The following is a 14107-nucleotide window of genomic DNA, read 5'->3' as shown; positions in this document are numbered from 1 at the left end:
TTAAACCCAATAAAAAATGAGTTTGGGGGCATAAAAGAGGGGTGAAACAGACACTTTGCCTCCAACTGTTATATTTGACAGAACATTCCTCTCAAATCTAATATGTATTAACTAGAAGGACCATTTTGCAAGGTCCTAGAATTTCAGGAACTACTATGCAATGTTTCAATATTCGAGAATCTAATATGCAATTATTACAGATTTTAGAGACTAACATCTTCTTAATCTTTTTAAGAAGAATGAACCGGAGTCTCAGATTGACCCTCAAATTTGTATGTGGAGATGTAGGTTAGAACGTTGTCTCTGGTTTGATATTTAGACGGTTAATTGCGGATAGGCCTGGTGCGAAGCCCAGACGTTATAAGAAGGTGATTTCAGCGAGATTCCGAGATGTAACTTCAACAACGCGGGTTTTTTTTTTCCCTTCCATAAAATCACTATTATAATATGTTTTCTAAAAGCTCAAAAAAGTTTTCTAAGCATGCGTTGAAGAGCTCCATAAAATCACTATTATAATATGTTTTCTAAAAGCTCAAAAAAGTTTTCTAAGCATGCGTTGAAGAGCTTTGGCCACTTTTAGTTCCTAGTTTTTTTCTAAAAGCTCAAAAAAGTTTTCTAAGCATGCGTTGAAGAGCTTTGGCCACTTTTAGTTCCTAGTTTTTTTTATTTATTTGTAGAAAATCGCTTATGTTGGGAAGTCTCTTTGTTTTAGAACTTGATAGTTAAGTACTTTTGCATTGTTTTATACATTATATAAGTGGGATGAATTTATATAGACTTTTAATCTTGGCTTATATTATCCAGAAGTTTGTGTTTTCTAGAGTTTGTGCTATCTTGCTAGTATGATAACGAATTGTGTCATTTCGGTTACGCTTCCGCTGCATCAAGATACCATTGATATGTTATGTGGAAATTACTACGCTCTGCTTTATTTTTATAAATATACCCCATATCGGAAAAAAATGGCTCTTGTACCCCTCAAAGGGTCTATTTGTCAAAGAAACAATTTTCTCATTCTCTAGTGTAAAATAGTCATAAAATTGAGTTCACTGAGGGGCAAAGTAAAACTAAAGGGGTTAGTAAATTCTAAAGCTGCTTAAATGGCTATTGGTAAAATTTGAACGACGTTATAAAGATGACTGCATATAACATTCCAAAAGATAAAAGTTAATTTATAATTTAGGAAATGGTTTTTATAGTGCCTTATGACAGGACAATCCATATTTTTTGCATGTTCGTCCCATGCAGTATTCATTTATTTTCTGCACTTAGCAATTTTTCCTATTGCAGCTTCTATGCTACAGAATATTTTGGGTCAACAAAAAGATTCTACTGCATCCTTTATTTTCAAATTTGTACTAGCTCTAATGGCAAGAGAGATCTTAGTTTGATAAAACTTTTTAGCAATTATAGAAAAAGCATAGTTCCCAAAATTCCATGTAATAGAAAGATCTTAAATTCAATGAAAACATCTGTAATGCTCTGATTTGATACCATCTTGAAGTCCCTTTAACCATTTCATATTGCTCCCTTAAATCCTATAGGGTCTTGCAAAATGGTCCATGTGTTAGTTTTTCAGTTAAAAAACCTAACCAGTGTTGGGTTAACTCTTAACCCCAACATCTACAATCATCAAACTACCCCTCTCTAATGTTTTAAACTTTTGTGAAGCTCAACTTTGGCTTAGGACTCTTTTCTAGCTATATTAGAGAAGAAGAACATAATTTGGTTTGATTTTTTTAACGGGTATTGGGTTTAAACCCAATAAAAAATGAGTTTGGGGGCATAAAAGAGGGGTGAAACAGACACTTTGCCTCCAACTGTTATATTTGACAGAACATTCCTCTCAAATCTAATATGTATTAACTAGAAGGACCATTTTGCAAGGTCCTAGAATTTCAGGAACTACTATGCAATGTTTCAATATTCGAGAATCTAATATGCAATTATTACAGATTTTAGAGACTAACATCTTCTTAATCTTTTTAAGAAGAATGAACCGGAGTCTCAGATTGACCCTCAAATTTGTATGTGGAGATGTAGGTTAGAACGTTGTCTCTGGTTTGATATTTAGACGGTTAATTGCGGATAGGCCTGGTGCGAAGCCCAGACGTTATAAGAAGGTGATTTCAGCGAGATTCCGAGATGTAACTTCAACAACGCGGGTTTTTTTTTTCCCTTCCATAAAATCACTATTATAATATGTTTTCTAAAAGCTCAAAAAAGTTTTCTAAGCATGCGTTGAAGAGCTTTGGCCACTTTTAGTTCCTAGTTTTTTTTATTTATTTGTAGAAAATCGCTTATGTTGGGAAGTCTCTTTGTTTTAGAACTTGATAGTTAAGTACTTTTGCATTGTTTTATACATTATATAAGTGGGATGAATTTATATAGACTTTTAATCTTGGCTTATATTATCCAGAAGTTTGTGTTTTCTAGAGTTTGTGCTATCTTGCTAGTATGATAACGAATTGTGTCATTTCGGTTACGCTTCCGCTGCATCAAGATACCATTGATATGTTATGTGGAAATTACTACGCTCTGCTTTATTTTTATAAATATACCCCATATCGGAAAAAAATGGCTCTTGTACCCCTCAAAGGGTCTATTTGTCAAAGAAACAATTTTCTCATTCTCTAGTGTAAAATAGTCTTAAAATTAAGTTCACTGAGGGGCTGCAAAGTAAAACTAAAGGGGTTAGTAAATTCTAAAGCTGCTTAAATGGCTATTGGTAAAATTTGAACGACGTTATAAAGATGACTGCATATAACATTCCAAAAGATAAAAGTTAATTTATAATTTAGGAAATGGTTTTTATAGTGCCTTATGACAGGACAATCCATATTTTTTGCATGTTCGTCCCATGCAGTATTCATTTATTTTCTGCACTTAGCAATTTTTCCTATTGCAGCTTCTATGCTACAGAATATTTTGGGTCAACAAAAAGATTCTACTGCATCCTTTATTTTCAAATTTGTACTAGCTCTAATGGCAAGAGAGATCTTAGTTTGATAAAACTTTTTAGCAATTATAGAAAAAGCATAGTTCCCAAAATTCCATGTAATAGAAAGATCTTAAATTCAATGAAAACATCTGTAATGCTCTGATTTGATACCATCTTGAAGTCCCTTTAACCATTACACCAGAACTCCGAAGTCGGAGTAAGAATTGAAGATTATCATTTTATATTCTAATTTTATAACACATTCTCAGATAGGCTTGCACACTCTCGTCATCTCAGGAAAAGAATTAATTCTAACGAAGAATGCATGAGTTCACAAGTAACTATACTTCATTACATAAGTAATGACAGAAGAGTATTTTACCTCTGTCTGCGCACTAATATGATATCATTTCAAGAGGAACAAATTTTTGGTTAATATGTTGAAAAATACAAGCCAAGCCAAGTCCTAGTACATGTAGTCCTGTGTTTTAGTATCATCGATCCTTTTTCCCGAGTCGTTGCCTTCTCTTCCGAGCATTCTCTTGCTCATGTTGGCTCTCTGCACCAAGCGAACCAACGCTTGTACTACTTCGGACATGGGTGGTCTAAATTCTGGCTCCGGCTGTTACAACAAAAATGCTTGAGGTAAAAAATCGAATTTGTTTCAACTAATGATACAAGAAGGAACACAGGCTTAAAAGCTTACGTTATATAAAGAAAAGAGTAAATTTCACAAAGCTATCAAACTTGGGTGTTTCGCACAAAACTACCATAAACTTTGTCTATCCGAGAAATGTAGCATGTATTTGTTTTCTGTAAACAATCATGTCTGACGTCAGTTATAGGGTAAATGTTCATGTAAAGAAGCGATATGGCGAGATAGTTTGCTTAATACATGTATTTGTTTTCTGTAAACAATCATGTCTAACATCAGTTATAGGGTAAATGTTCATGTGAAGAAGCGATATGACATCAGTTATAGGGTAAATGTTCATGTGAAGAAGCGATATGGTGAGATAGTTTGCTTAATGTGAGATGTCCATTCTGAACTGTTAGATTATATATATAGAGAGAGAGATTAATGGGTATCCTTGTCATAGGAGGGGATTTCCTCCTTAACGCCTCTAAAATCACATGATTGAGCGACATTGTGGATGATCCGCTCCGTTGAACTTGATCTACATATTCTAAAACCCCAACACACCAAGTTTGGGGTGAACCCGTCGTCGTTTAACCCTTCATCCACTCGTATCAATTTTAACGGTTTTGAATGAATAGAACTTTTCACATGGCTCGATGGAGGGTCAAACGACGACGGATTCACCCCAAACTTGGTGTGTTGGGGATGGATTACTTAATGTGAGATGTCCATTCTACACTGTTAGATTCAAATTAATGGTTAGATTTAAACTAGGATAATTTTTTTTAAAACGTCCTATTTGGACATTTAATCCCAAAACCAGACCTATTTGGCTTTTATTTTTAAAAACCGACCTGGTTTCAGCCTCAGCGTTGAAACCAGGTCGGTTTTTGTTAAAAAACTTCACAAACTTCACGGGATTTGAAGTCCCGTGAAGTTTGGAAGTTCAAAAAATCTTCATGAGACTTTAAGTCCCGTGAAGTTTAGCAGCTTATCAAAATAGCTGCTAAACTTCACGGTGCTTAAAGTCTCGTGAAGTTTGTAAAGTTTTTTCACAAAAACCGACCTGGTTTCAAAGCTGAGGCTGAAACCAGATCGGTTTTTCAAAATAAATGCCAAATGGGTTGGTTTTTGGGATTAAATGTCCAAATATGATGTTTTCGAAAATTTGTCCTTTAAACTAAGAGGTTAATTAATTAAAGAAATGTAGGCCCCACATTTTATTGATCCATACCAAATCTTCTCTAACCAAAACCCGAACCCAAACCCAAACACGAACCCAAACCCATTAACCCTAACCCTAACTCGAACACGAACCCGCTAACCCTAACATGTACCCTAATCCGAACCCTAACCCGAATCCTATCCCTAACCTCAAACCCGAACCCACTAACCCTAACCCAAATCTATTCTTTTATACAAATGGGAGAAACAAAGAGTCACTGTTCATGCTACAGTAAATGCTACAGTAAATTTACTGTAGCAGCTGAGAAATTAAAAAAGCCACTGTAGCAGATCGGTTACTGTAGCAGCTCGGGAATGGCACTGTAGTAGTCGAGTTACTGTAGCACCCCAGAAAATTCAAACCGGGAGAGTTTAAAAACGGCGGGAACACTGTAGCAAAAAAAAAACACCGTGCTGCGCACGGGCTGCACACTAGTAAGAAAGAGAAGAGACAAAAGGGAGGATATGAGAAATCATAGAGAAGATTTAGTAGGGAAATCAAATAAATGTGGAAGCCACATATTTTTTAATTAATTAACCTATTAGTTTAAATCTAACCATTAATTTCAATCTAACAGTGTAGAATGTCCATCTCACGTTAATCAAACCATCTTCAAATCTTAAATGATGTTAACAACCTTTGTATTTTTCCAGAGTTTAAAAGTTCCCTGTAGTTCTTTGTCATAAAAAAATTATAGATTTTTTGTGCAAAACCAACCATATTTCATGGTAGTTTAGTGAACTTAACCCTAAAGAAAAAGTCATCTATTCCTTTATACAAAAGGGAAAACCAGAGAGTCACTGTAGCATTATTACTGTAGCTGATAAATAATAAAAACGTACTGTAGCGCATGGGTATACTGTAGCATTTCAAAATAGTACTGTAGCAGGCGAGATACTGTAGCATTCCCAGAAAATTCAAATCAGGCATGTTAAAAAAGAGGGATTACTGTAGAAAAAAAAACCCGTGCTTTGCACGGACAGCAGACTAGTTCAAGTGAAGCATTAATTTTCAAAATGTTAAACTTCATGCTGGAATTCAGTGCTGAATCTTTAAAGTAACGAGTATCCTCTAATCACCTGTTTGCCGATCATCCACACTCCTACTTTTGGTTTACATTTTCTTGCTTCTAATTTTTCCTCTATTTGTAGTGTTCTTGGTATCTTTTTATGCTCATTCAGCTGAGGTAAGACCTATATACTTCCAATCTTTTATTTTAATAGTTAACATTCTGGTTGATACAGTCAAGCTGTGCATTTCCTAAAAAGCTCAAAGTGCAAGAATACGGGATACCTGAACACAGAGGGCAACCACGTCAGCAAACCGAGAAAGAGATTTTCCAGGATACAGCCCCTGTAGAGCCGGGTCAACCATCTTATCCAAAGCATCAATGTCATGGAGCTGAGGAGCTGCCCATCGAACTAAGGACTGCTCTGACCATGGCCTTGTGCTGTTAGAAATTACCCATAATAGTTACAACAGGGAATAACAAATCCCTTCATTTGTTTAAATAAAAAGTGGTAATGCAAGTAAAAATAATAGTTACAACAGGGAATAACAAATCCCTTCATTTGTTTAAATAAAAAGTGGTAATGCAAGTAAAAACGCCAAAATTACCTATCAAAAGGTTTTCGCCCAGTTAACAGTTCAAGCATGACTACACCAAAGCTATAAATGTCACTCTTCAACGTGTATTGACCAGACATGGCAACCTCAGGGGCACCATATCCAGATGCCATGTTATGATCCAATGCCTGGAATCAATAAGAAAATATCAGAGAAAATAGTGAGATGTGGTAGATAGCAATGACATGGAACCATGATTTAGCATTACCTGATATTCTGCATCAGGGATGAGGCTTGCAAGACCAGAATCTGAAAGGTGAGGGTTGAGCTCCATGTCCAATAAAATGTTGGCTGATTTGAAATTTTTATGTACAAATGATGGAGAACAAACTTCATGAAGATACCTGGAGATAGCATCGTTTGCAGTCCCATAAAAAAAATTAGACTCATTTCTCATGGTCAAAAAGAGCAAACACCGATTAAAGCATTTATACATTAATTATTGGTTTCATTTTAAAAAAAAGTTTGCAGGATCTATATGCAAGAATGGTTTTTCTTTCACAAATAGACCTCCTTAGGGTAAAAGAGTCACAACAACAATAGAATTACAGGGGGTCTATCCACAACTAGATGATAGTACAGGGGCTCTATCTGCAATTAATTCAAAAATAAAAAATAAAATAACTAGTTTACTTACTCTAGTGCTCTTGCAGTACCAAGTGCAATCTTGACACGAGTGTTCCAACTCAACAGTTTGCTGTCTTCATCAGAGAGGTGAAGCAGATCATGCAGCGAGCCATTCTTCTGAAACTCATACACCAGCAAGTGTTGTCCATGTTCAGAACAATAGCCAACCAGTTCCGTAATATTTGGATGGTGCAACAGTGAAATGTTTGAAACTAGATCAATGAAGTCCTCAGAGGAGTTGCTGGGCAAGGCAGAAGAGTTTATTTTCTTCACAGCCAGAACCTACAAATACAATCAAGGCATAAATGCATATTCACCTCTTTCACACCATGTACAAATTATTCAACATTCACCTCTTTCACATTACTACCACATATAAATTACCCACACAGGACGGGACTTTATATGGAGGAACTAAACATTATAAATCTTCTTTATGGGAAGACTGAAACATCAGTCCCACAGGGGAAAACAAACTTAAGAAAAGGGTTGGCTGCAGATAAGACTGTGTTATCACCAAATTCAACTTGCTCTCCTTACAGTTTTATTGTTGCAGATAGACTCCTTAGAGGGTTCTATTATTCAAAAAGGAACCCCTCAGCAAATATCTATTGTTGCATATAAACCCCCTGAAAAGGGTATAAAAAATCCACTCAGGGGTCTATCTGCAACAATAGAGCTACAGAGGTAGTAAGTTCAATTTGGCGAAAGTACAGGGTGGAATATCCGCAATTAACCCTTAAGAAGAAGTATAAACAAATGAGAGGGATATTGCATTCTTTTAGTTTTCACATCAGTCAAATCCAAAACCAAATTCATTACACTTGCCATAGCAAAAAGTAAAACGAGGCAAATTTTGTATTTTCTAACTTTCAGCTACACAATTTTCACTATAGTTATCTCATAAATTAGCATGTTGCTTTTTTAGCTTCTGAAGATCAGATTTTTAAAAGAAGACCATTATCAGGCGTTAAATCTATAAATAATAACAGGAAAGAATCTCAAATTGAAAGCAAAACTTTAAAAAAACATACCTTTCCTCCATTGAATTGAGCCTTATAGACACGCCCAACAGACCCTTCACCAACAAGATTATCTAAGCTAAAACTATCCGTTGCCACTTGCAGGTCTGCTACTGAATATACAGTTGCTTTTATAGGAGCTGATTTAGTTTTCTTGGCAACAGGCTTGTTAGATAACTCATCTTCTACAAATGATTTATGCCGATCAATTGCAGGTGGTTTAAGGTTTACAGGAGCAGCTGGTGGAAATGACATTGTGTTAGTTGCATAGGATGTCCGGTTCAACTTCATCTCTGTAAAGTGCAATTATAGGTAAATTAGTTCATCAATCCATGTTATAGTTTTCAAAAGTTGAGGAAAGTTTTTAACATGATTTTGTTAACTGAAATGAAGAATGATTTTCTAAATGCAATTTCAAATCTCGAACTTATCAACTATTTCTTCGCTGTAGCTTTTCAATACTTGAAAAAAAATCTTCCCGAGTTTAGTTTATTACCTGAAGGGTCCTTCATGAAATGTATTTCAGTACTCCTTTATCTAATCATATGTTAATATAAATACAGACAGAAGACACTGCCAAAATCAACCTAAATAAAATCTACCACTAAAATCGACCAAATTAAAAGATCAAATATTTTACCAAACAAGGCTAAGAAAACCAGTTTCTAGGAGCTAGTGATAAATATAAATACATCCCCAACACTAAATCACTGGACAACGGAAATGTAGATTTATTTGAGGAATACCATTACCTTTGGCTTCATTTGAAGCAAGAGGGGTGAAAGGCTGGTCTTGCTCGTGATGTCCTCTGATGGATGATTTCTGCTTTCTTCTCTTCACCAGGAAGAATGCAACTATTGCACCGACAACCAAAAGAGATATAATAATACCTGCTATGCCCCCGCCACCTATACCAGAACTCTTTTTGCCTCCTGATGGACCATCTTCGCCTCCAGAATTACTACCAGGATCAACTTTGCGGCTTGGTGGAGGGGTAAATGGGGGAGGGGGAGGTGCCGGCCCATTGTTCCATGAGTTGCCATCAGTCCTGTAAGTTGGTTCAGTCAGCAATAAAGAATAAGGATAAACTTAACAACCAACCCCCTCCCCCCCACCCCGCAACCCAGAATTTTGTAAGTCATATAAAGCCCCTGAAACTTGTCTCGTTTAAGTGCCACGTTTGATAATATTACTTTTAGTTGCCCGTGTGGCGCACATGACAACTTTTGGACAATTTTACCCCTGTCTACTAAATATAGCTTCTATATTATCCTTTTTGGGTAAGGGTAGGTAAAAAAAATAAAAGGGGTAGTTCAGACTTTTACCTCTATCTGTTAATTCCATTTATGAGAATTTCAAATAGTTCAGCTGAGTTCAGTATGATTTGAAAGTTCAGGAGGGTTTTCTATGGTGTATAAAGTTCAGTGGAGTTTTATGGAAAAGCCTTAAAGTTCAAGGGGATTAGTGAAATTTACCCTAAACAATATGTAAATATAATTTGGACTGCATGCTTTACCGTCACGTGCATTAAGTACTCACTGAAGATTATTGATCTTTTTCAACTGGTTAGGAATCCATCCTGAGAAATGATTGTTTGCGACATTCCTGAATCAAGAGTACATAATTACTGAATTCTGATGTCAAACTTTTCCTTTGCAAAAGAAATAATCGCAGATGGAGCAAAACATGTGCTTACAGGTCTTCAAGAGGGAGGCTTACAAGAACATTTATCGAACCAGTGAACTGGTTGTTTTGTAAATGACTGCATGGTAGCCGAATAGTCAATCAACAGTCTGTAGGTATAGTAGAGTTTAAATACAAGAATTGTTAATATTAAGCTTACAGGGTAGTCAAACTTGATAGTTGATTAAAGTTCTGTGGAAGATCACCCGTTAGAGAATTGAAGGAGAGATCTCTGCAGCACAAAAGCCAAATTTAGAAGGGTCTGTGGAAGATCACCCGTTAGAGAATTGAAGGAGAGATCTCTGCAGCACAAAAGCCAAATTTAGAAGGGCAAAAAGTGAAGATATATTTTGTAACCTTTAAAATGAAAAATTAAAAGAAATTACTGTGAGATGCATGCAGCAAATGTGCAGACAAATCAACAGCTAATATTAAGAGTTCGATCTGTTTGTCCTAATACCAATGACACTAGGTCATAATAAATAGGATTTAGTATCATACATATATTTCTCAAGCATTGCTACATGATTGTTAATTCATTAAAAGCACATTCTGCCTTGCTTTGCAAATAGTAAGCAATTTCGGGGGATAAGAGAGAAAGGAGCTTTTATTCACATTGTCTCAAGATTTGATCATGTAAGAGTTGTCCAAACAAATCAATTAAGATTCCCTGAAGCTGATTGTGAGCAAGATTCCTACCTTCATCATCAACTCGTTTTAACTGAAAAAATATCCAGATGAAAAGTACAAAAGATGACAATAAAAGTTCCCTTCATAATGATACTCACAAATATTCAAGAGCATGCATCAGAGTGATTGAGTAAGGAATGACTTGAGCAAATTGATTAGAAGCAAGATTTCTGCATAACCAATGTCACAGGAGTTAATTAGAAAGAAATAACCAAACCATCTAGAATTTTGCATCAAACTTACAGCCGTTTGAGGTTTGGAGGAAGATTATATGGAATTTGGCCTCCGTTTCCAAGGCTATTGGTGCTCATGTCTCTGCATCATATTCAGGATATCAAACCCAAATCCCAAAAGAAAAAAGGGTTAATTGCATATAGAACCTTGCAGTATAGTTGTTTTGAACTTACTACCCGTATAGTATCATTGTTTCAGATAGACCCCCTTGGTTAAATTTTTTTTGCTCTTTTATCCTTCGTGAAATTTTGGCACGTCTTGCAATGGTGAAATTTGTGACTCTATCTGAGGGTAAAAGAGAAATGATTTAACCAAGGGGCTCTATCTGCAACAATGAAACTACATGGATAGTAAGTCTAAAACAGTGATACCACAGGGGGTCTATGTGCAAGATTATGCATAGAGAAAGAAAGAATAATGCTCACAGCTCAACTAATGATTTCATAGAGTCCATGTTATAGGCCAATGTCCCAGTAAGTCCAAGACCTGACAATTTTCTAGTAGAAAAATGACATGCTTCAATAAATACATCGATTTCATTAAGAAAATAGTTTTGAAGAATCTCACATCTCGGTAACTGATGACCCTGAGCATGTAATGCCTTTCCATGACTCCCCGCAGGGATCACCACCATTTTGTTTCCAACCACTTAGCTTCCCCGGTGAATGTAAGCTACTGAACAAGGTATTGAGAGGGGTAACTGCGTAATGGAACATACAAAAAGAACAAATGAAGATGGAAAAATATTTGAACTAAATTCATCTAGATATATTTAGAGAGGACCAGATGGGGTTGAGACCCTGAAGACCAAAGGCAGTGTATTCTCATTATCATGAACAAGTAGCAAAATAAGAAAGAGAAGAATAATAAGAAAAGGAAAAGATTTAATCCAATAGTATTAAACACATGGCACCGAAAATTCACAGGAGAAAAAATCTGCTAGGCAAAAGATGTGTTGATATCTCAGGGAAATTGCGCAGTTCAAAAGCTTCACTAGCATCATGTGACTGCTGCTTAAAAGCCATTAGAATATACTTCCGTGAATCTTTACTGATAAATATAAACTTGTACATAAACAAAAATATATCTGCACTCCTCCCAGAATATAAATTTAGAATCTCACTAACAAGTGGTTGTGCCAACATTACTTGCAGGGCAAAAAAAAAACATCTCTATACTATTCATCAGGGTTTTTTAGCATATCAAAAAACAATGGGAAAAAAGAAGTGTTAGATAATAAATCTAACAAGAAGACAATAAAAGAAAACTGCTAAGAATCTGAAGTCTCAGATAATCACATAAAAATTTGAAGATTAATGTGATGCACTAAAAGAAAACTGCTAAGAATCTGAAGTCTCAGATAATCACATAAAAATTTGAAGATTAATGTGATGCACATCATATTATATACATGTTCATTAAAAAACCAGATAATCACATAAAAATTTGAAGATTAATGTGATGCACATCATATTATATACATGTTCATTAAAAAACAAAACAAAAGAAAGCACTTCTTTAGTCCAATATCAGATTTTTACAACAAGCAAGCAAACATATAGATACATGATATTGGAATTAAAAAAGACTAGCAAAAAGGTATCAGCATCCATCAAAAAATTAGGGTGGATACAGAAAATATATACTTCTCATATCAGTAAAAAAAAGGAGCTTCAAATACAAAGGGCTGCAAAGAATCTGAAGAAACTATTCACTCAACATTATTGCTTTTGTACATTAAACTTCAACACAGAGTTGAGGAACTTCATTGATTCAGTTCAAAAATCAGGTTTTTGCTACAAAACTCCAATTTTTATCCAAGTTCAAGTCGCCGGGGTAACTGAAACGAATCAAAAAGGTACAAAAACTGATGATCAACTACAAATTGAGACAGATTCCACAACTGGGTACTTTCCCTTTATCCGCATTAACATAAAAAAAGAGAAGAAAAAGAATCCAAAATATGTGAAATAGATTTCAAAAAAAAAATCAAAAAAAGCTGCTAATTAAAGATGAGAAGGCTTTACCATCAGATTGATCAGTGGAGCCATTAACAGAACTCGAATTCAAAGCCCAAATACAAGCTAACAGTGCCCATATGCTCAATTTCTCCCTCATCTCTCTCTCTCTCTCTCTCCCCGATCCAAAGTCCAAATAATTTACCCCTTGTTTAATCACTGAACCAAAAATCATGCTCGCAACCAAGGGGATAGCAAATATATAGATTGGAGGGGTAAATTTGCAAATACTATTGATTTTGGGGTGGATAGGTAAAACCCGTTGAGGAAAAGGATTTTTACGGTCACGGGCGGTAACGGGATCAGTGTGTACTTTAGAAAAAGACGCCTCCTTGATGAGCTGGATTAGTGTCGGCCGTTAAATTATAATCGGATGGTGGATACGAAAACTGAGTACTGTTGACTTTGTCTCTTCGTCGTTGACTTCCTCCACGAATGATTGCATGAGAGAAGAGATACTCGTGATGTTTTCATGTACATCTTTCGCGAGAGATTTCGCACGTAAGGCATGTTATTTTGTTGTTAGTGCGGAAGAAATTCATTTATAATACAACCGGAAATATTTATATATTTTTTGAAGAATATTTTTAATAATTGTTTGGTGAGGCATTTTTAAGATGCAGTACTGGCAAATGGTCAAAGATAAAGTTGGTTGCTTAGCAAATAGAAGAGTATTATTTCATGAATTGAACTTTTTTTACTTCTATCCAAAATAATAAACAACTTTCCTATTAAATGTTCCATTCACTCTATTTTTTTTTTCAAAGCTTTCAAGCCCTACTTGCACTCTGAATTACTATTCATTTTGACCACTTATATCCTCTAAACTGTTTTTAGTCTTTATCTTACACTCTAAAGTACTAATTTCCTTCCTTGTTACTCCCTGAACTATTTTGAGTCTCATATTACCTCATGGACTATCATTAAGCCCCACCTTACCCCGTGAACTATCATTTTATCTATTTAAATTACCTAAAATAATGTAAGGGAAATGGTAATTTAGTACCAAAAGTGATAGTTTATGGGGGTAACAAGGGACAAATTTAATAGCCCAGGGGTAAGATGAAACTGAAAATAATTTAGAGGGTATGAAGGAACAAATTGAAGAGTTCAAGGAGCAAATAGGAGTGAAAACCTTCTCAAAAAACTTTCTTCCTGATCATAAAAACAAGGGTTAATTGCATAATCAATCAAAAAAATTTATTTAATATTTTGTAAATTTTTGTGTATTTCTAACCCCATCTGAAAGGAATTTGTCTATCATGTTCTTATTTGTACATGTCACGTTGGTTGATGGCATATTACATAGAAATTATTTAGTATTTGCATACTCGCCGCGTGTTATTGATAAATCCTTTTATAGTTCCTAAATATAAACGTTCTCTTAAAGATTCTTTAACT

At 35.3% G+C, this 14107-nt stretch overlaps 1 protein-coding gene across 3 annotated transcripts; it reads right to left on the bottom strand.

The window, feature by feature from the left end:
* Positions 3233-12904, bottom strand: LOC109849357 (protein STRUBBELIG-RECEPTOR FAMILY 6-like). Of its 3 annotated transcripts, none has more exons than XM_020419180.1 (15): positions 12716-12904; positions 11256-11388; positions 11114-11185; positions 10698-10769; positions 10553-10624; positions 9925-9996; positions 9778-9843; positions 9621-9686; positions 8834-9129; positions 8094-8320; positions 7070-7341; positions 6641-6776; positions 6424-6560; positions 6100-6256; positions 3233-3563 (listed from the first exon to the last, which is right to left on the bottom strand). In XM_020419180.1, exons 1-15 carry the CDS (start codon positions 12879-12881, stop codon positions 3408-3410), a joined length of 2100 nt encoding a protein of 699 aa, XP_020274769.1. In that variant the 5' UTR covers positions 12882-12904; the 3' UTR covers positions 3233-3407. The 3 variants fall into 3 exon arrangements, with proteins under 3 accessions (XP_020274769.1, XP_020274768.1, XP_020274770.1); XM_020419179.1 differs by having other exon boundaries at positions 8094-8374; positions 12716-12901; XM_020419181.1 differs by lacking the exon at positions 11114-11185 and having other exon boundaries at positions 8094-8374; positions 12716-12902.

The sequence above is a fragment of the Asparagus officinalis genome, chromosome 7 (genome assembly GCF_001876935.1).
Source record: "Asparagus officinalis chromosome 7, Aspof.V1, whole genome shotgun sequence".
Lineage (NCBI taxonomy): Eukaryota > Viridiplantae > Streptophyta > Magnoliopsida > Asparagales > Asparagaceae > Asparagus > Asparagus officinalis.
This window is presented reverse-complemented; position numbering and strand designations above follow the sequence as displayed.